The following is a 21,693-nucleotide window of genomic DNA, read 5'->3' as shown; positions in this document are numbered from 1 at the left end:
ATGTCTTTGCCCAGCTTTTTCGATCTTCTCGATGGCCATGGTGGCCCACAGCCAACTGTGGAGAGTCCGGGCATCTATCAGGAAGCACTTCCGCCGTTCGATGAAACAAATATTCAGGATATCCCGCCGAGTTTTCGCTATGCTTTGTATCCTATCCCCGAAGGGGAGGCGGAGGTGCCGGTACACACACCGACTTTTATGTGGAGCCCTACAACGTCTTCACATTCTGATCCCAACGAGAAGAGGGCCGTTGAGGAGGATGTTGCAGGGGTGAAGCAGGAGACGCCAGTGCCCCAAGTGCCTATGATGCATCCGATGCCGCAAATGCCCCCACTGCCTCCAATGGTGCCCTTGCCCCAGATGGCTCCGATGGCGCAGCTGCCTCAGCTGGCTGCAGTGCCTCAGATGGCACCTGTGCCTCCGCTGCCTCCATTGCCTCCGCTGGATCAAGTGCCTCAACTATCTGGAGTGAGTCCAATGGTCCAATTGCCGCCACAGGTGACACCAGGACCGGGGGCCACCCCAGTGGTTCAAGTGGCACAGGCTCCTCGAGTGTACCCGATGCCCCAGGTGCCTAGGGTGAATCCAATGCCTCAGGTGCCGTTGCCTCATGTGCCTCGGGTCAATCCAATGCCACAAGTGCCTCGAGTCAATCCAATGCCCCAGGTTCCTCGAGTCAGTCCAGTGCCCCAGGTGCCCCGAGTTGGCCCAGTGCATCAAGTGCCTCGTGTAAGTCCAGTACCGCAAGTGCATCGACCCAACCCAGCACATCAGGCACCTCGAGGGAACCCACCGCGTCCAGTGAACCCAGGCTCTCAAGTGCTAAGCCCCGAGAGGATCATGATTTTGCGGCTACAAGAAGAAGTGACGACGGAATTGAACAAGTTCAGGGCAATGGCCCTGTCTTGGTATAGGGAGAAGACCGCCATGCAAGGGGATCAGCGGGAGCTTAGCAAACAACTTGAAATGGCACAAGACGAGACAAACCGCCTGAGGCGAGAAGTGGCGATGTTGAAGCTTGAAGAGGCGAACTTCCACAAGGCGGCCCAAGAATTCAGAGACACGCAGTGCCGGCTGAGGGATACCTTTTTGAAACTGAAAGATAAGGATGAGGAGGTCGCATTTTTATCCCAGGAATTGAAAAATTTGCAGCCCAGACTCTTCCGACTGCGAACTGCGGACAGGACGATTAAGAAACTGGAGGACGAAGTGCTGCGACTGCGACCTCTGGAACACGAGTTGCAGGTAAGACGACAGGAGATTGAAAGGCTTCATAGAGACAAGGCCCAAATTCATTACCTGAAGCTCGAGTTGGAAGCATGCCAGCGCCTCTGCAAGCAAATCTGTTGGGCAGCCGCAAGAGCGAGAGCAGCGGAAACTAGGGCCCCCGCAGGGGCACCATCAGGATATCGAGGAAGACCGAATGAGGGCCGAGGCAATCGCCGCGCACACCCTTTTGGAATGAACGGAGGGGGTAACACGTGCTCGTGCGCCACCCAGGGACGAGGGAGAAGGGCAACGCTGTAGAACAGCGCGCGGAAATATATGTATGTATATGTGTGAATGTATATATGTATGTACGTAGAAGCACCACTATGAATATATATATGTTTAATATGTGTAGTCACATCAGTATGCATATAGATAAAATGCATGTATATGGTCACAGCGAAGGCCAGCAGTTTGCTTTTGCTCCGTATAAATGGAGCGCGTATACAGTTAAAATTCCCAGAGAGGGATATTCGAATATATGGATACACGTGGAGAAACGGTTGAGCATTTTTGTTGGGCTCCCACGGTTTACAGACTGACAGAATGAATACATATATATGTTAGGGGTACGCCGCTGCAGCGGGCATCTTTAGCAGAATGGTAGCAGATGAAGTCAGGTAGAGGAATCAGTTGTTCTGGAGGAGTCAAGGTATAATAGTAGAGGAAGGACATGTAGTAAGTGCGGCGGCCGAACAGCATACTAGGTAAGGTGCAGTGGCAGCAGGAGCAGGGGTGGCGAGGGTGGCGTCCAAACGTGCCCTTTGATTTGTCGCCTTTTAGGGAGTGGGATGTAGTTAAAGGTATTTGATTCAAAAGTTATGGCCGCTGTTTCCTCTTAGCAAGAGGGAGGAAATAGAGGACTTGCTAGCACCAGAGCCTGTCGGAGTGGCCCCCCCTCCACCCCCCTGTAGGTCTTTGTTTATTTCGCAAAACTGTGCACTTCTCCCTCCTCCTAATACAAAGACCTGCACCAAAAACTTATATTCGCCTCTTTTCCTACTTGTCTATTTTGTTGTTCCCTGGTTTGCTGTCTCAGAGGGTGGCCAGGGCGAGCAGTACTACCTTGGAGGCCGGGTACGGGGTTTGGGGTTCAAGGTTTCGGGTTTCCAATTTAAGAGTTTAACTTGCACCTTCATTTGGTGTCGGTAAGAAGAGCTTTTTTGCTCCGCAGGTTCTTCAAGCCGTGTTGTTCTTCGGCGTTGAAGCCGCAGGAGCAGCAGGAACAACCGCAGGAGGGGTAGGATGGCGGAGCCAAGCCAAGGGGGACCGCCCGGGATGGACGGCCTTGCAGCAGGTGGAGGCGGCGATGTTGGTGGGTTTGAGGGCGGGACAGCATCAACCCCAGCAGCATCAGCGGCCGCAGCAGAAGCACCAACACCAGCAGCAGCAGGGGTAGCAGCAACTCCATCAGGAGGTAGGGCGGATGCCATCAGGCTCTCTCCTACTAGAAGCGAAGCAGGGGAAGAGATGGAGTTGAGTTCGTCGCCTTCTGTGCGAGAAAGCGGGGTGGAGTCTTTTATAAGGTCTGATACTGCTCGGATGGTCCCCCAAGCCTTAGATCCGTCGGCCTACCCGGACAATGTTGAAATGGAAATCCTCGAGCGGCTCAGCAAGAGCCAGGTTGGTTTGTGCTTGAGAAACGGCACCCGCCGAGGCAAACACGCCCAGAGACGTAGACAAGGGATGCAGTTGAGATGAAGAAATACGCCTTAGGTGTAGCAGCGGAAGGAAATAATGTAGTGGAATCCAAACAACAATAGGAAGCATATCAGATCACGTCATGCAAAGTGAAAACGCGCCAGACAAGCAGGCTGAAAGGAGCACATGTGGCAAAACCAGACGGGCAGAGTTGAGGAGAATGCATGCTCCACGACCTCGCCATTGCCTGGTTAATGCAGTCACTGTTGCTAAGTGTTTACAGTCTGCAATTGGTGCTGATGCGTAGGTTAGTCTCAAAGAGTTGGTGGAGTCGGCAAGAAAAGCCGATCCCGAGGCGTTTCGCAAAATGGTTACCGCTACGGAAAGGGAATTCCCCACTTCTGGGAAAAATCGTTTTGCTTCCACACCCATCGAGGTGAGACTAGTTGGTATGCATTTAGTGTTTCATGGACTAGGGGGATGGATCTTAGATGCTGCAGGTTTAGGTATTTGGAAAACTATGGGCATTGGCGAACGGCACACGAAGGCTTCGCGTCGGGCTTCGATAGGTTGACGATGTTCTAGATTTTGCGTTCATCTAAATATATTGCTCATAGCCGTGTCCATTGCCACTTATTGACGGGTTTTCCTTGGATATAGCTGGGGGATGACCTTGGAGGCTGGGGGCTGTTTATTTTAGGAATGGGGGTCTAGGAATTTGAGCGCAAATATCTAGCCTTTAGGTGAAATGGGCTGGGGGTGTGTACTGGAGTTGCGGGGTGGTCGGTGTATGATGGACGGGTTGACGAGACGGCGTTCCCTTGCATGCGCAGGAGTTGGCGAGGGAGTTCGGGTGCACGGATATCAACCAGGGGCTGACGTCGGCGCAAGTGTTGGTGAATCGGGAAAAGTACGGGAGAAATATGCTGGACAGAGGCGATCGTGACCCTTTGTACAAGATCTTTCTGTCTCAGTTCTGGTCTCCTGTCGTGCTTTTGCTGCTGATCGCCGCCGTCGCCTCTCTCGTGATGCAAGAGTGGGTGGAGGGGGCTGCCATTCTCATAATCGTCACCCTTAACGCATGTCTCGCCACTTATATGGAAAATAGCGGTGAGAGAGCCAGTAGGAAGCAGGAACAAGCACATGCGTTCACAGAAGAGGCTCTGGTGCACGAATAAATATATATGCGCTAACGCGTATCCGTGCAAGTAAATATTTGTCTCGTGCGTCAGCTTCAGCGTGTTTGTGAGGGTGTGCAACCGTATAGCATTTGGTGTTTATGCAACATCACATGTGCGCAAACAGGCTGGGCACCGTCTGTCTTTTCCTTTTCCATCAATCTGGGCGTTTGTTCTGTCTTGGACATCGCTGGGTGATGATCGTAAGAGGGAGAGGATGGAGAATAACCGTGTTGATGTTTCTGGTTTTCCGCTGATTTGCTGCAGCTAGCACTGCCCTGGCGAAGCTGGCGAGCATGGCAGCCCCAATGTGCTGCGTCTTGAGAGAAGGAAAAGAACGGACGGTGCCTGCTGAAGAAGTAGTGCCTGGAGATATTGTCTTTTTGGCCACAGGCAACAGTGTAGCTGCAGACATGCGATGCGTAGACGTCACGGAGCTCAAGACTAACGAAGCCATTCTAACAGGCAAGCACACTTTATCGTTTGCCGCGTCATGCTGCATCTTTTTCCTCTTGCTGATGCCGCTCTCCCTCGTGCCTCGTGTTCACGGATTTGCCATCTTGTCTTCTTTGCACTGGCGCTGGCGCCTCAACGCGTGTCCTGCAGTCTTCTGGTCGCCATCCCATTGTCCTGGGTCTTCTCTGTATCATCTGGCTTGTTAACTTCGTGCTTCTGTTGCAGTTAGTGCTGCTGCTACCACTGCTGCTATTGCTTTTGCTGCGGCTGCCACAGCCTCCTTTTCCACTGCTGCTGAGCTTTTTAGACTGCTGCTACTGGATCCAGTGGGGCGCTTCACTTGTGTGTATTTCTTCTCCACAACCCCCCCTTGCCCTAGTTTAACCCCCCCTTTTTCCCGCCGCCGCCCCCCAGAATCCTACTTCTCTGGTTAAGTACATGGTGCTGTGTCCACAGGAGAGTCTGAAGACGTTGCGAAAACCGTCTCAGCTGTAGATGGAGATGCTCCATTTGCTTCTAACCTTTGCTTTGCAAGCACTATTGTCACCAACGGCAGCGGCAAGTGCCTCGTCTATGCCACGGGGATGGAGACACAGGTGACTGGGATGTCCCTTCTCCCCTACCATGGTTTCTCTCACTGTATTACTCCTTCACCTCTGCTATTGTTTCTCGCACACTGTATTACTTGTTCTTCTCTTCCTTTGCCTGACGTGTTCCTTCCGGTACGTGCTCCCCTGAAGGCTTCCTAGTATTTCGTCTCTCATGTCATTTAGCCCAGGTGCTGGTGCCTGTGTTAGTCATTCCATGTTGGCATGTTGAGGATTGCCCTTCCTTTTCAGTTTATCTCTATCTGCGTGTCTCTGCTGCTGCTATTCTCTATTTTGCCTATCAGTCTTTGGGAATGATAATACAACAGTAGGCTATTTAGTTTGCATGTAATCGGTCGATCTCTCCTATTGCGCGTTTGCCCGTTTTGCTCCTCCCCTGGGCACCTCTGTCCCGGCCCAATCTCGACAGATGGCACGCGGAATCACAAGCCTAGTGCCGAGGTTATCGAAGATTACTCCCTACTGGCTCATTTTCTGCTCTTTTGCATATCTTTGGGTTTCACAGGTCGGCCGCATTGCGACTCAACTCAAGAAGGCAGGGGCAGCCTCTCGCCTCACTCCCCTCCAGCGGGGGCTTAACCGTTTGGGCGGGCTAATTGGCCTGATTGCCATTTGCGTCCTCGTGGTAATCGTCGTCGTCGCCGTTCTCACAGGGTACAGGGACCCCGCACACCCAGACTCTGACCCGGTTTTTACGGTGAGCAACCAGGGACAGCAAGAGGGACAGAAGTCAGTAGCAGCACTTCCAGCAGGCGGTCTCCCCTGAATCTGAAGCTGCTGTCGTTTTCGACGGGTGCAGCAGTACGTTCAGCAGCAGCAGCAAGTTTTGCGGTGGAATTGATTGCTATTTTGGTTTTCTTCGTACAGCAGCGCTGTGTTGTTGGCCCTATCTCTCCCACGTTATCCGCTGTTTGTCGTATATTAGCTCATCGGCTGCCTGTTTTTCATTTTCCATTCTGTTTAGATTGTTCTGGTTGCTGTGGGGTTCGCCGTCTCCTCCATTCCCGAAGGTTTGCCCATGGTTGTGACAATTTGTCTCTCATTGGGAGCTCGAGATATGGTGGGTTACAAACAGAGATTGGCATAGGGGGAGCAAGTGAAGCAACTACCACTGCTGGTGCTGCTGGTTACGGTGCTGGCATTGCTCCCGCCGCTGGTCCTTTTGCTGACATTTCTGTTGCTGTATCTGCTGCTGCTGTTGTCATTGCTACCGTGGTTGTCGCTGCTGCTCCTACTGTGCAGGTAAAGCGGAGAGCCAATGTACGGAAGTTGCCGGCCGTGGAAACGTTAGGTTGTTGTTCTGTAATTTGCTCCGATAAGACAGGTGCGGCCCGTGGTATTTCCTTCTAGTCCCGATGTAACGGATCTTTCCCTAGTCTCAGTTTTGTCCCTGGCCTGTCTGGCTATCTCGTTGTTATTGCCGGTGGCATTTTTTGCTGCTGTATTCGTACCTGTGCCTGCATGCGCCTCCCATTCTACTTACAGGAACGTTGACTGAGGGCAAGATGACGGCGACGCATCTTGTTTCCTTTTCGCGTGGTGGCAGCATAAAGGACCAGGAGATGAGCATTGCGAAAACATTCGCCGTCTATCCCACCAAAGGTTTTGATCCTAGAGGAGGTTTCTTCGATGCAGAACTTCTGACGGAGCAGAAGAAAGTGTGACTAGGCAATTGCTGTCGCCCTGGCTTTCGTAGTCGTTGTTCTTGGTTTTTCATTTGATCCATTTGGCACCCTGCGCTTTCTACCGTATTGTAATCTACATCAGTTGTACCCTGGTTTCTATGTGTTTGCCTCTTATTTTGCCTCGTTTGCCGCGCACCCAAGCACCAATCAGTGGTTGCCGCATTGTTTGCTCTCTTGCGTTTTTCCCCTGTAGTGCTGTCGCCGCGCTTTTGGTGCACTTCTGAATAATAAGTGCATACTACCTCTCTCGTTCTGTCCCTGCCTCTTCAGAACACACTGGCCGCTCTGCACGGGCAGGGTGCCTATGAGTCCTTTGGCCAGATCCTCACGGACTACGGCTCCGCGGAAATGGCGCAACGCGGCTCAGCAGCAGCGTCTGCAGCAGCGTCTGCAGCTTCCTCTTCGTCCTCCTCTGCCGCTGCTCCTGCTTCAGCACCTGCTGACTGTGCTTCTGCTGCAGCTGTTCGCGTGCGCGCGTTTCTGACTGCAGCGCTATTGAACTCGCACTCGACGAAGCTTGAGCAGGACCCGAAAACCAAACGGTGGACAACCACAGGCAATATGAGCGAAGGCAAGTCATGTGTCCCTTGCCTCTAGCTGGTCTACCCTGTGTTTCTGTCGACTTTTGTCAGTCACCCTGCATTGTGACTGTAGGCATTCCCCTCTTCGCGTCTGAATATATTACCACCTGAATGATGATGCCCCTGCCTTTTTCGTGCCGTCTGTCTTCATGGCTATGCCTGCCGCTTCATCTGTGTATTTCACTTCGCCTACGCCTGTGTGCCCGTCTCAGCCGCGCTACCCGTTGCCTGGCACTTCTTTGAGTGTTTCTGGTTGTTGGTCTCTGTGTCTGGTATCCCCTTTTCTGTTTGCTTTTAGGTGCTCTGGTGGTAGCAGCAGCAAAGGCGGGTCTAACAGCGGCAACTCGTTCCCTATTCCCGCGGGAGTCGTCTTTGGAGGTTCCCTTCAACTCTGGCAGGAAAATGGCTGTCTCCGTGCATAAGCTGCAGACCTCTAACCAGTTCGCAGATATTCTCCTAGCAGACGACAGCAAAGTTTTCACACACGTTGCTATTGTAAAGGGTGCACCAGATAGGGTACGTAAGACTAAGAAATAGTGAGTTTAGTGTTGAGGGAATCGTATATACAGCGGCCGCCATGTCAGGTGGTGTATGCATACATGGTTGTTGCAAATTGTTCATTGCATATTGACCATTTGCCAATGGCTGTTATACAAGGTGCAGTGCCTATGGAATTGGTCATTCTGTCTGTCCGTTCGCCTGTATGTGTGTTTTTTGGTTAGATGTTCCCGCACTTGGGCTTTTGTCTGTCTGAGAACGAGGGCGTTTCGCGTGTGTCATGGCGCTCGCCGCTGACGGAAGAAGAAAAGGCTGAAATAAAAGCAGCAAATGACAAATTGTCGTCAGCTGCTCTCCGTGTGCTCGCGGTGGCGATTAAACCGCTGACAGATGACGACGTTGAAGAGCTAAAGGGCTGCGCAGGCGCCGACGAGAGGCTACACACCATTTTGGAGGAACCGCCGCACGTATGGTGCAGCCCGAATCCTAAGCCATTTTCAGAGCGCTGCATTCGATGCGCCTCTATGCTACTTTTGAAGTGTACTTTTCTGCGGCATGTTACCTGTTTGCTCTGCTCTGGCCAATTGTTGTGCTCCTTGGCGTTTCTGTGCATATAACGATGCACCAACGTGGGGTGGCGGGAGTATTTGCTTGTCCCCGTCTTTCGCATTTTTTCCCATTTTCAATGCATGCCTGTTTTTCCTCTACGTATTCCCTCTCCTTTGGCGTCTTTTCTATGTAGCAGCAGGCTGTCTCCCGTTTCGGCCTGCATCGCGTGTTTTTTGCTTCCGCTGTTCTATTGTTGTATCGATGTGTGAGCTGTTTGCTGGTGAATGCCGCACCCTATTTTTGTGCTTTTTTCTGCCCGTCGCTTCCTTCTGTTCCCGCAGTCTTTGGTCATATTGGGCTTGGTGGGCTCCCTGGACCCACCGCGTGCGGGTGTACGCGAAGCTGTTAGAGAGTGCCATGGGGCCGGCGTTCGCGTAGCCATGATTACAGGCGACCAGCTGACAACCGCCTGCGCGATCGCCAAAGACATCGGCATTCTGACGGAGGATGAAGATGTTAGCAAACGATCGGTCACCTGTGCTGTTCTTCACCAAGACGATGACCCGTCTCTGCCGTACAAACCCAACGAGGAAATTGATGATCTTGTTGACGGGTAAGCCGCAACTGCTTCATTTGTTCTTGTATGCGGTGAATGGTACGTTATTTCATGCTGGTGATAAATGCAGTAGAAGCAGAAACACATTCTTGTCTGTGTCATCTCCGCCGTGGAATCGGTGCAACTGGAGACAAGTGAACTTCAGCATTTTAGCTGCAGCAGTATGTGGAAAACAAGGTGAAGGTGGTGGTAGCAGTGGAAAAGGCGATGATGGCATTAGTACTTACCGCACGTGACAGTGAGATTGGCAGTCTTGCTGTGCCTGTCCTCATGGGCTACGCCCTTTCAACGTGTGTGTGCATGAGCGTCACCAAACGTAGTGACTGCTGTATTATTAGTCCGTATTTTGGGGTTCACTGCTGTCAGTTGTATTCATCGGCTTTATTGTGTATTATGTTGTTATTACGTTCGTTTCCCCAATGACTGGTTGGCGTCTCGGCGGTTGTTTTCGTGTACAGAATTCGCGTGTTCGCCCGCGCCCAACCAGAGGATAAGTTTTGGCTGGTATCCTGCCTCCAGCGTCTGGGCCACACTGTCGCGATGACAGGCGACGGGGTAAACGACGCTCCTGCGCTTAAAGCAGCAGACATTGGAGTGGCAATGGGCGTTTCAGGCACAGATGTTGCGAAGGGAGCAGCCGAAATGATCCTCTTGGACGACAACTTCTGTACTATCGTCGCAGGTATGCATTCTCCACCGGTCTATTGTAAATGCCATTATTGTCTGCCTTACCGGCTTCTATTTTCGTATGGCTGCTGCTGCATGGGCTGGTCGGGTACTGTTTTGGCAACGACGAAATATGCCTTGGCTGCGGTATTCTTTTGTGAAGGCGGCCACTATGGCTGGCAGTGCTTCGGCTTTTGCTGTTTCTTTACCTTATGCATTGACTCGTCTGCCCAAGTTTTTCCTGCTTTCTACCTACCTTTGTTTATTTCCTCGCAGCTGTAGAAGAGGGGAGGAAGATTTATGGGAATATTCAAAAGTTTGTCTGCTTTTTGCTTGGTACAAACATTGGCGAGATCATCTATCTAACCATCGCCATCGCCGCCTCCATGCCCTTGCCCCTTGAGGCTCTGCAGGTGGACTCTCTTCGGCTGCCTCTGTCTCTTTCACTTTTGCCTCAATCCCTGCCTTTCTCTTCATATTCCTTTCTGCTTGGTCTTGTTTCTGTCGTTGTGTGCCCGTGTCTCGCATCTGGTTCGCACCCTGCTGCCTTCCGTTTCGTTCGTTCGCCCCTGCCGTGCGTGTTATGCCTTCGCTGCCCCGCTGCTCATTGATGTCGTGCCTTTATTGTTTGCTGTTGCCTTTGTCTCCGCTGTGCCCCCATTCTGTCTCCCCTTCCTAGAACGCCGCTGGTGGTCCTCCATCCTTGTTTCGGCGCACTTCCCCTTCGCTTCCTCTTGGCGTTGTATTTTCCTGAGTGTTTGTGTCATACATATCCTAGTGTGTTTCTTTGTGTTTAGCCACTCCTTACCCACCGTGTTTTGGTTTTAACCTACCATGTTTGGTTTTTTGTTTTTGACAGGTGCTGTTTCTGAACTTGATGAGCGACGGGTGCCCTGCAGTGGCTTTGGCCAAGGAGCCTCCTGATGACGACAATATGAGCGTACGCCTGCACTCTTAAGCGTGCACAGAGGGACTTAGTTGCCAGCGTCTTCCATCTTGACGCGGCTATGTGCAGCAGTCTTTGTGTAGGACTTGTATCCTGCCCGTTGCCTCGCTGGTCTAGCAGTATGCATTTACCACTTGCGTCTAGAGATACTCTCTTCCGGCTGCGCGTTGTGTTTTATTGCATTCAGGTGCCCCCCCGCAACCGCAAGCAGCCGATTATGACACGGGACTGGTGGTTATTCGGAAACTTGCCGCACACGTTGTTTGAGGCTGCATGCGTTTTGTTGTCGTTGGCGATGGGGCTTTATCTCTGCACCGGCAGCATTCTTCTCAAAGACTTGACAAACAAATGCAACACTGTCACTGTTGTTGACAGCGTTGGAGTGAGCATGTAGTGGTTCCTGTTTAGTTATGCCTCTCCTGCCCATGTGTAAACTCGTCTCTGTCGTCATCGGCGCAGACCCTTTCGCTGTGCACCTCTATCTTCACTGGTCTTCGTGTTCGCCTGCCGCAAACGTTGCATGCATACCACGGTGTCTGAGGCCTGGGCGGCCTTTTCATCGTTCCGACGCCTCTCTTCCCTTTTTGCCCGAGCGATGCCTTGCTCCTTGAGCAGGGTCCTTTTCCATATGCTTGGGTCCTCGTTCTATTCTGTGTTTTTTGTCTTTATTTGACCCTTTTTGTCTTTGTTATTTGACGGTGAATTTCGCTTTTCGTTCTGTGCTCGTTTCTGTCTTTCTTTCGTTCACCGCAATTCTTCTTGGGTCCATCTGCTTTTCTCTTGTTCGACGCAGCACGAGAGCACTTTGCGTTATTTCTGCTACTCAAACGAATATCGAGTTTCTTCTGATTACACAGGCTGGGTTACAAATATTGACTACTTCAGCCCCTCTGGTAAGCCAATACCCCTCTTTTCGATTATTCATTTGTTATAGGCTCGCCGTCTCTGTTGACTCTTCTCGTACTCATTAGTGTTGTCTTTGTATCGCGTGACATACGGAGGTAGCTCACCCGACTCTTACGTGTACATTTCTAGGATTTGTATTGTGTGCATGCTGCGGAAGTGTGGCACGTCCAGCAGAAGCATCACCGAGTGAACGCACTCGTTAATGATTGTGGAGAGTATGCGCATCCCTGTGTGCAGTTTAAATATGCAGCGTGCACAAGTATTAGAAACACGAAGGATTCAATTAATAAAGTACATTGAGGCAGGAAAAACACATGTAACAGCCTCGGACATCAATGCGAAGATATGCATATATGTGTGTGTCTTTCGCAGAGGGCGGCATTGTGCAGGTATTGGGAGCAGCCCGTGGGAAGCATTATGACTTGTCTGTATCATCGTCTTCCCTGCTGCCGTCTGTTGCGGAGGACATGGCTAAGGGTTGCCCTGATCCGCTGCTTAAGGATGAGTTGGGCTGGTGCAGACCAGCAGACAGGGGGCTGTGGGAAGGAGGGGATAACATCGCTCCCTTAGGACTCATGCCCAATAAGTATTTCGATGTTTCCTCGAGAGGAGCGAAGATGGCAAGGACGTGCTCATTCATCTCCGCTGTTTGGTGTGAAATGCTGAGAGCTTATTCTGTGAGTTGCATTTGCACCTACACACAGTGCTTTCACAGTCCCACGCACATGCTATGTTCACCGTTTTTTGTTGGGTTGTTTGGGCTGGTCCTCTTGCTGCTCCTGCTGTTCGCCTCCTCCATTTTGTTTCGTGGTCGGTTGCCTGCCTTGTCTGCGTGGCTACCCCCCTGCTGTCTCTGTGCTTTCGGCTTTTTACTCCAGTAAAAGTGTGAGCTAGACATTTGAAATGCATCACTGCTTGCTCTTTCCTCCTCCCATTGCTTCCCAGAAGTTTATCTGAAGTGACTTTGGCATCCTTCCGTGATTTTCCGCCACTTCCACCGCCTTCGTAGCGTCTCGCCGGCTCCGTGTTTTTCCGCTTGGCTGTATGCTCATGTATATTCCAGTATCTGCTCGTTAGTCATTTTTTCAGTACGAGTATTCTTAAGGTGCATTATTTTTGCACCCGGTATATTAAGTGCGCGCAGCTCTCAACAGTGTTTTGCGCATGCATGCAGGTTCGTACATGGGAGTGGTTTTTCACGGCGTTTAACCGAAATCCCTGGATGCACTTAGCCTGCGCGATTTCGGCTTCTCTGACCTCTTTGCTGACAATCATTCCAGGGATCAGTTCTGTCTTCAGCGCCTCGCCTTTGCCGTGGTGGTTGTATCTGTTTGCTATTGGCTGTGGCTTCCTTAATCTCATTCTTGACGAGCTCATTCCCAAGCCTCTCTACAGACACTACAGAAAAACAAAATTAGTCAGTTCGCACGACTGCTGGTAATGTTGCTGCTGCCGCCGCTGCTTTGCGTTACTCCTGATGCGCCTACTGCTTCGCATTATTACAGATGCGGATACTGGAGCGGTCCATAGGGCGATACGTGTTGTCCCACCTGCCTGGTCACTGGCGCTGCTGGTGTTTTGTGCCTCATGCAGCGTTTGCCATTATGGTGCGATTGCGCTTGTCTTGTATTATTCAGGGTAGCCGCCCAGACCCAATCAAAACTGTCTAAGCTGCCGGCAAAATATTAGGGAATAGAAGAGCTGTACAGCAGCAGCAGGACAGCAGCATTTTGAGCACCGCCGGCATTACCAGCAGCAAATACGGCATCGGTGGCCGCAGGACTGATCGTTGTGGAGTTGCCTCGACGAAATGTATACGAGCTTTAGCACGGAAGAGACGAAGATGGTCGCGGGATATATCTCCTTTCCGCATGGTCACTGAATCTGTGTATTACGCATAAGCACAGCAATAGACACACCGGGAACCCATCCCAAACAAACGCTGCTGCTGCAGGAGCAGGGGCAGCAACGGTGATTGTCTCAAAGTTATCTACAGCACTTCGGCATATGCAACAACGTACCAGCATCAGGCGCAAGGACAGAGCAGGGAGAAACATGCTCGCTGCATGTCAGAGATGTATTTCTTGCTTCTCCCCTCTCCATGGGTGTGCTTTGCATGGCGTGCAGTTTGTATGCGTGCATGTATGCAAGAGTGTCTATTTTTGAACGGTTATGCCTACATCATCGGGCGTGTCTACTCAAAGATGAAAGCTTGTGCACCTTGTTACCTTGTCTACCTGATAGTATGTACTTACATAATAGATTATACGTGCATGTATGCATATACACATATACATCTATATTTATGAATATTGCGTGGATGCATGCATATATACTAGTATACAGAGGGGGCTAATCCGGGGGAGCAGGAGGAAAACAGATATGCAGCAGGACGGTTATTTACAGCTAAACGGAAACAAGTGTGTAACATTTTCTGTCTATCCGGGCAGGTTTTTCTATATATCTTTGCGCGTCCATAAATCAACGCTGAATTTGCCCACTTGTACAGGTGCACTTGTGTACACGCATGAATGCATCGAGAGTACGTAGTATTATCTAACGTTGACACCAGTATAGCCGTGCGCCTTCAGTGTCCATATCTACGCACACGTGGGGATGCATACACACATACTATACATGCGTATGATAGTATGTTTCTGTGGTTTGCTCCATACCACCATGCGAGTTGGTGCATCGTTCTCGTTGCATTAAGAGGGAGCTGCTGTGAATGCTGGAAGCTGTTGTGCTTTTTCCCCTACAAACAAATTTTTCGCTGTTTCGTGTGTACCCCTCATGGTGCTGCTCCAGCCAGGCCATGGGAAGTGCAGTGGAAGCAGCAGTGACAGAGAAACGGCTGTGCTATCTGATCGTCTCCCTTTCTGCTTCTCTACGGAGTGTTTGTTTCTTCTCTCCGCGTTGGCGTCTGTTTGTGCTATACCTGTGTTTGCTGTTGGTATTCGCCGCATATCTCTGTAAACGCGTTCGGCAAGCAAGGGCCAACAGTGTAGGCATTCGAGTGCATACAGTATGTATAGACGTGCATTTGCGTGCACAGGCTTCACTGTATTCTTCTGTATGAATAGCGGTGTACACACGAGTGCTTCCATACATGTACATACAGATGCATGCGTATTCTATAAATTGCATGATACATTTACATGCGTAACCAAACACGGGTGTCTCTCTTTTCTCCAGGTGGTCGTGTCTGCTTGTAAGCAGCGCGCGCAGTGGGAACGGGAAACTGCTCCAGTGTTTCCTCTTTGAAGCCATTAGAAATAAAGTAGGGTGGGGATTAATCTGCAAAATAGTGCGAAGACGTGAGGACACGCTGTAGCGGTGATATGTGCAGATGGTGGACGTTTTTCCATAAGGTTAGGCTTTTGTTTGCGCCTAGTCAGATTGAGTGCGCTGTTCTAGTCAGTCCTTGAAAGGGAATAGGTTTTCCTCCCTCCATAAGTTGGCCTCTGGATTAGAAGAGCTGAAGATTCAGGTGCGCGTCAGAAGACCAGTCCCATTTTTGTGTACGTATTAAGGATTAGGCTTTAGTTGTTTGTCTCTGCATTTAGAGAACATCAAGACAGGCTGCGTTGGAGCGGGGGATTTGACAAACGTGCTGCCTTCGCGGACAATTAATTAGCCAGGATTTTGAGATTCGTTACGGTCATAGCTCTGCAGTCTCTATGCAGGTGCAAATTGGGCGTGGTAACTTTCACTTGATGCTAGTCTGATACTGGTCACTGCCCGCTCAAAAGCCAAAGCTACACACACAGGCAGGGGCGGTGTGGTCCTGGTAGGCACTTTTCTCCATCAGGATGGCGCTTTTATTGCACCGTTTGTCGTGAAGCTACAGTGTTGGGTTTCCAGTTGAGTGTTGCGTACGTAGTACAGTAAATGACACTCGGGACCCTGAGTAAGTAGTTATGGGAGCTTACATGGCACACCAGTGACAGTCGTTGTAATGGAGGGGCCCTCTTCCCACAGGAGCCAATATCTGATCAGAGTAGGTGGGGCAATTCTATAACACTGTAACCTTGCGCTTTGAGTTGTGAAAAACACCCGGATGCCGCTCATGCTTCAGCAATGTACGCGCAGAGTGCCACGCAGTTCCTATGATTCTGCACTTGCGTACTGAACCATTATAACAAGCAACAACCCTCTCAGCGAGCTCAACGTAGGGCAAAGGGATACGGGGAAGGTCAGGGACCGTGAATATTTGGCTGTTTGTGAAAACGCCTTCTGGAAACTGTGGTTCTCCACGCAAATCGCTACCCGCCCCAGGCATTCAACCCACATATCCCGCTTATATGTTAAGTGTTTATGGCTCACAGCATCCTCGTGCGGAGGACGCCCCATCATGGAGGCACCGACTCACAGAAGCCCGTCCCTGCCAGCCCAGAAGAGCCACTATCAGTACAATAACGACAGCCCGACTATAGCAAAGGGCAGATATCGGCTGTAACGGAATCAAGTGAGGCATTCTGCCCACGAAGTTCATTAAAGTTAGTTCTTGTAAACGGAATGGCTTTGTACTGTAACACTGCATTGTTGTCCCCCGTATCACCGTTCCGGCATCTAGTTGTGTGTTCCTGTGTACCTGGTCCAGCTCCATATGCCGGCAGACGCTGAGTCCTATGCACACCTTGCAACAGCGTGGGAATTTGTGGAAAAGACACAGGAACTTTCGGGAAGACGCCGTAATAATAGCGGTAGGGCAGGCAGGTTGCTTCTGACGAATTTGTTGTCTCCCTGACGTGCGCAGGTGGGCGAGCAGCAGAAGATATTCGTCATTGGGTTTGTAAGGCCACTTCTTGTCCTTTGTGCGCCAGTGACTTGGCGTATGTCGCCCGGTACATTGGAGTTGTTCGCCCCCTACTTATAGATGTCGTCATATCCCAAGTGACACATTCCAAAAATGGTTCGGAGAAGCTCCGGACTTCCCTGTGTAGTCCCATACAAACTGGAAGCAACTCCAATTATTCTCATGCGTGGCACCAGCGACTTTCAGTGGCAGGGATTTTGCAAGTGAATAAACACTTACTTCGTAGAAGCCCAATACAAAAATCAACGCATCCACTAACCGTATATTCGTCCTTCGATAAGCGCGCGAGGTACACGATGTATATAGGCAGCTTCGCAGATCACCACATTGCCCCCACCAGTGCTCTCCGCAGTGCTCTAAGGCTAGCACATTTCTACGATAGATCCATTGGTTCCCTCTGCATCGTTTTTTGAACTTCTTACCCAGTTCCACCGCTCCTCCCACGTATTTGCGTGTGTTGCTTTGTTTGTTCCAAAGGGAATAGTTGTGCCACTCGGAATATCCACTTAAAGTCTTAATTCAAGATTCACTGATTGTCATCTGTTCGTGTCGGTTATACTTTTGTTGCAAGGGGGCAGTTAACCCAAATATAATATTCGTATTTCTTAGCGGGGTCAGATGTACCCAAATATTTTGTCAAATACCGAAAAAAGTATACGAAAATGGTTTTGAAAAGCCTTCCAAATCCCTTATCCACTCTCAGCTTTTCACTTCCCCTGCGCAGCGGAAATTGATTGGGGGCATACCTCTTTGGGGAAAGCCACCAACAGTTATGAACATCGTCGAGGTCAAGCAAGTATACCTTCTGTTTCTGCGTCGCACCGGGTGGATTCCCTCTACACCATGCGCAATTCATGAAGGGTGCCACTCCCATTGTCGACCAGGCAGATTTGATAGTTCCTGCAATGCGGTGGCATTCAACGTGTTGCTTGCACATCTGGAGCTGTATTTCTATATCCAGCAAGCACCAGAAGAGCTACAGTAGCTGTAGGACCTTAGGTATTACACGAGAACCACGGCATTGGTGGTTACATATAAGCATGGATGTTACATGGGCCGAACTACTGTCTAGAAATGGATATCTTGCCGACGCTCAACTCTGCGTATGCTTGTCCTTTGGTTTTCAGGGAAACAGGCTATGGCAGTGTTGGAGAAGCGCTATATCAGAACAGAAGTCGAAAGGCTGGTCTCGGGACGTTTGTGTCAACGCCTGTTAGCTGGGCTGGCCCACAGGGAAAGGCATCAGCAACAGGGTGGGCGGGGGGAAGACAGTACGAAATGCGAGGATTGACCCTGTGGCGATGATGGGAAACCTCCGCTTCAAAGAAATGGGAAGCAGCACTGCAGCCGCCGTAGCGGTAAAGGGAGAGATCGTTTCGGAAACGGTTTGGAAAATGAATCTATGGGCTTTGGGGATGCTAATTTCAACGAGTCGAGATGGGGATAAAATGCACAAAGCGACAGCAGCAGGGGAATGCGGCACTCAGAAGGCCGGGCTGAATTATTCAAAATTGCTTCATTTCTTTCCGCACGCGGGGTCGGTTTATAGTACAACAGTACAATCTTCCACTCGTTGCTCTCCCACATCCGTGGTGTACACCGAGGTACCGTTGACAATCAAGAAATTGGACCTGCTGTCGCAAGCCAAACCCGTGAATCCGTAGTCTCAGGCGTCGCCACGCACCCCGCAACAGCACTGGAATTCTTAAGGGAATCACTGGAATGCCAAGAGGAAACTACAGCAAAGGCATGCAGAAATTACATTTAACTAAGCCGAGCTGATTTTGGTGAATTTGCACGCGTGTCGAGGCGCGGGGGAGGGCGAGCAGCCAGGAGAAATGCCCTGCGAGAAATGCGCTGCTGCTCGCTATAGAAGACGTTTTGCTGCTCATTGTCGTGACAATCCGTTGGCCTCTACCGTAGACGTACCCTTAACTTGGAGCTACCATCATACGACCTGGCATTTTAAAACGGTTCGGGGAATCACCGCAGTACTAGCGAGCTCTACCCGTATATTGTCAGCAACGTAGCTCCTAGAGGGCCTCAACAGGCTGTCTACGGTATATCTACATAAACTAAAGACAGCCTGTTGAGGCCCTCTAGGAGCTACGTTGCTGACAATATACGGGTAGAGCTCGCTAGTACTGCGGTGATTCCCCAAACCGTTTTAAAATGCCAGGTCGTATGTAAGGTATGTAAATGCGTGTATGAGGGGCTGTTTTGCACTTTGAGTTGCAATAATTAGAGGAGATGAATTACGTTGCCAAAGATGTTAGGCAGTCTCCTTTTCCGAAGCCCGAGGGGCTTGGGCCGTTGCGATGAGGAGGCCTCGAGACAGAAGAGGAAGGCCGTCTGCTTTAATAAAACTTTCATATTTATTTTGGATCCATTTTCGCCTTCATCAGTCCTCGGATATGATCCAGGACCTTCGATATAGGAAAAGTCCGACACATGAGGGAGAGGTGTGCCGGCTTAGCTACGCAGCGCCTTTTCTCATCCCCAAGTCAGTAATAATCATCATTTATTTACACTTCTTATCTACGTGCGTAGAGTCTCGAGAAGTCAGCCGCCCTGTAGCCTGGCGCCCCAAGGGCCCTATTAACTAATTGTCACCGGGAGACGCGTAAGACTAGGCCTCCCCACTCAGTTTCATTTGACTCTAAGAAGAACAAACTTAACAATAACTGAGATATACTAAGTTTATATTCATTATGTCAGGATGTGTTTCTGCAATTCAAAGACTTTTAATGAGGTTACGCTTCCAGCTGCCACCCCCCAGAGTGTTCGATAGTGGCAAGGTGGAGGCGCGCAGAAATAGAGTGAACCGACGTGCCCCCGAGTCAATGAACAGCTATAAAGCAATAAAAAAAAAATAAATGTACTAGGTATGCTTTTTCTTGCATTGGCTGATGCTGTTTTTGCTACTAGAAGGCCGTGGCAGGTGCCGCGGGCGAGGCCGAGGCACCGTGGGGTGTGGACCTGCGGTGAGCATAGACGCGAATCTCGCAGCTCAAACGGGCGCGACGTTTGATCAAAACAGTTGTATTGTGTGCATGCTTGTTTCCATGTTTGCCTCTATGGTATCGTTTTGAGAATTAACTCTCCATACTTCTCAGAATCAGCACACTGGACTGAGGAGGCAGTGTTGCTGATGCTTCCTCGCTCGTCATCGACCGCCCGGCGGCAATCACTGCTCATTTGTGGGCCGTTCTTGCTGCTTGCCTTGAATCAGACACTGTTACATCATTTTTGACAGACTGCAACTCTAAATAAGCTGCATGTACACCTCTAACTGGGCAAATAAAGTGAGCCCTGCACACCACAGGCGGTACACGAGCACTCCCGTCGAGGCGCTCGTCTCCTTTTTTCGAGGATCTCACCTTAATGCTTTGAAAGGGGGGGTCTGTGTTGCATCTGTCTTCTTTTTGGTTCTTCTGCTTCTGAGGTGCAAACGGCCGCTTTTTTTCTGCTGTGCGGCAGTTGCTGCTCCTGTTGCTACAGCTCTTGCATTCGGCTGGGTTGTGTGCCCTCTCAGCTGAGAGGCTTCTCCGTCGAGGCGCGTTCCTTCCCGACCTCGTCTCTGTTTGCTCTTGTATTTTTGCTGTTCTTTTCTGCATCTGCTTCTTCGGCGGCAGCAGAGCAAGCATCTGCAGCAGGAACGGCAGCAGCAGCAGCACGTAACATCAACCCCCTTGCGGTCCCCTTGTGGTCTGGATATTCCCGCATGGTCCCTGTTGCCTCGTTTTCCCCTGAGTTTGGTCATCTTTCGGGACAAAGTAGACAGGTCGGTAAAATATATTAGTTTTTTGTCCCGCCGTCCTCCTCTCCCTGGTCACTACCGTCTCTCCCGTAGACTCCACGCGACGAGTTGGACAGAGAGGAGGAACAGCACTTATACACCCGAACCCACGTATAAAACTAGAAACAAGTACATACAGCTTAGCACACACATGAACTTGTAGCAGATGTGCATATACCCCAATTCAACAGGTCTCGTCTCCCGTCCCTACTTAAACACAAACACTGGCACTCCAAGGCCTGTGTAACATCCCAGCCGGAGTTCTTGGAGGGGATATTCATTTGACCGCCGGCACGAAGTTAGCTTGAACGAGATCACATACAGACACACGCACACGCATACACACCAGCACAAGTTGCAGGAGGTCTGCACTAACACAGCACGTACTTGAGCTGTGAGCTTGAGGAGATCTGCACACGAACACCCTGACAAGCTTAGACGCGAAGGAGAGCTGCACGTGCATTGCAATACTGGCGCAAGCCTGAAGGGTACCTGCCCACACACTTGAGCACAAACGTAGGCTTGGAGGAGATTTGCACATACTCCAAATTAGAAAGTCCATGGAGGTGTGGACGTCCATCCGAACACAAACATAAACCCGGGGGAGGTCTGTACATCCAGCGTAACACAAACATACACCATACGGAGTATTGTGTATACGTTGCAACGCAAAGGAGCAAGTTTGGTTGTACTCCATGCCCCAACTGTAGCTTGAAATGCACCCACAGCCCAACACAAGCGTAAACTGGGAGCATCTGCATTGACACCCTGACACAGACGTAGAAGATAAGACGACCAGCACACCTGCACCAACGCAAACATAAGGTCGGAGGAGTCATGCAGATCAACCCCAACACAAGGATCAACGAAAGAGACTTTTCCATCAGCGCATCACGAACATACTATCAGACGAGATCTGCGCGTACAGCGGAAAGCTTGAAGATCTACGAGGACACCGCATCTCGGATGAAACCTACATTCCCGCCCCAAAACAAACCGGTGTGCCCACATTAACCACTGGCGTAACCGGCAGGATATCTGCAAGTGCAACCCAGCGCAGGTTTGAACTTGGAGGAGATCTGCTCATGCCAGGAGGTCGGCAAGCACGCCCCAACACATAAAACACCACACACACCAACATCAGCATCGACCCAGGGAGGTTTTGCACAGACTTCCTAAACGTTGGAGGAAATCTGCGCGTTCAACCATAAAACGACCTTGAAGAAGATCTGCGAGTACACCCCGGCACATACTCATAGCAAGGAAGGCACGGCGTACACATCACCACGGACGAACTTCGAGGGGAAGAAGCACGCCCACCGCAAGACAACCCAAACTCGAATGCGACCGGCAAGTACATTCCAATACCCGCAAGCCCTCGGCTGACGCAAACACTCCAACGAACGGCAGAGGAGGGGAGGGACGTTTCGGCAGCTGCTCGTACAGTTGCTGGCGGCGACAGGTTCAAGACAAAAG

The 21,693-nt window shown here is 50.7% G+C and overlaps 2 protein-coding genes across 2 annotated transcripts; both read left to right on the top strand.

The window, feature by feature from the left end:
• Nucleotides 1-1,527, top strand: EMWEY_00011250 (hypothetical protein, conserved; the record flags this gene model as incomplete). Its single annotated transcript, XM_013478942.1, has 1 exon — nt 1-1,527. The coding sequence occupies one exon, from the start codon at nt 1-3 to the stop codon at nt 1,525-1,527; it is 1,527 nt and encodes a 508-aa protein (XP_013334396.1).
• A 987-nt stretch (nt 1,528-2,514) lies between these two features.
• Nucleotides 2,515-12,955, top strand: EMWEY_00011240 (P-type Ca(2+)-ATPase, putative; the record flags this gene model as incomplete). Its single annotated transcript, XM_013478941.1, has 20 exons — nt 2,515-2,892; nt 3,218-3,346; nt 3,744-4,020; nt 4,356-4,690; nt 5,006-5,140; nt 5,658-5,849; nt 6,117-6,212; nt 6,395-6,476; nt 6,638-6,810; nt 7,108-7,417; nt 7,717-7,934; nt 8,141-8,383; nt 8,807-9,078; nt 9,540-9,763; nt 10,024-10,160; nt 10,607-10,687; nt 10,881-11,075; nt 11,487-11,586; nt 11,972-12,251; nt 12,880-12,955. 20 exons carry the CDS (start codon nt 2,515-2,517, stop codon nt 12,953-12,955), a joined length of 3,933 nt encoding a protein of 1,310 aa, XP_013334395.1.
• Nucleotides 12,956-21,693: the final 8,738 nt, after the last annotated feature.

Source organism: Eimeria maxima, genomic scaffold (assembly GCF_000499605.1).
Source record: "Eimeria maxima Weybridge genomic scaffold, Emw_scaff78, whole genome shotgun sequence".
In the NCBI taxonomy this organism is placed as follows: Eukaryota; Apicomplexa; class Conoidasida; order Eucoccidiorida; family Eimeriidae; genus Eimeria; species Eimeria maxima.
This window is presented reverse-complemented; position numbering and strand designations above follow the sequence as displayed.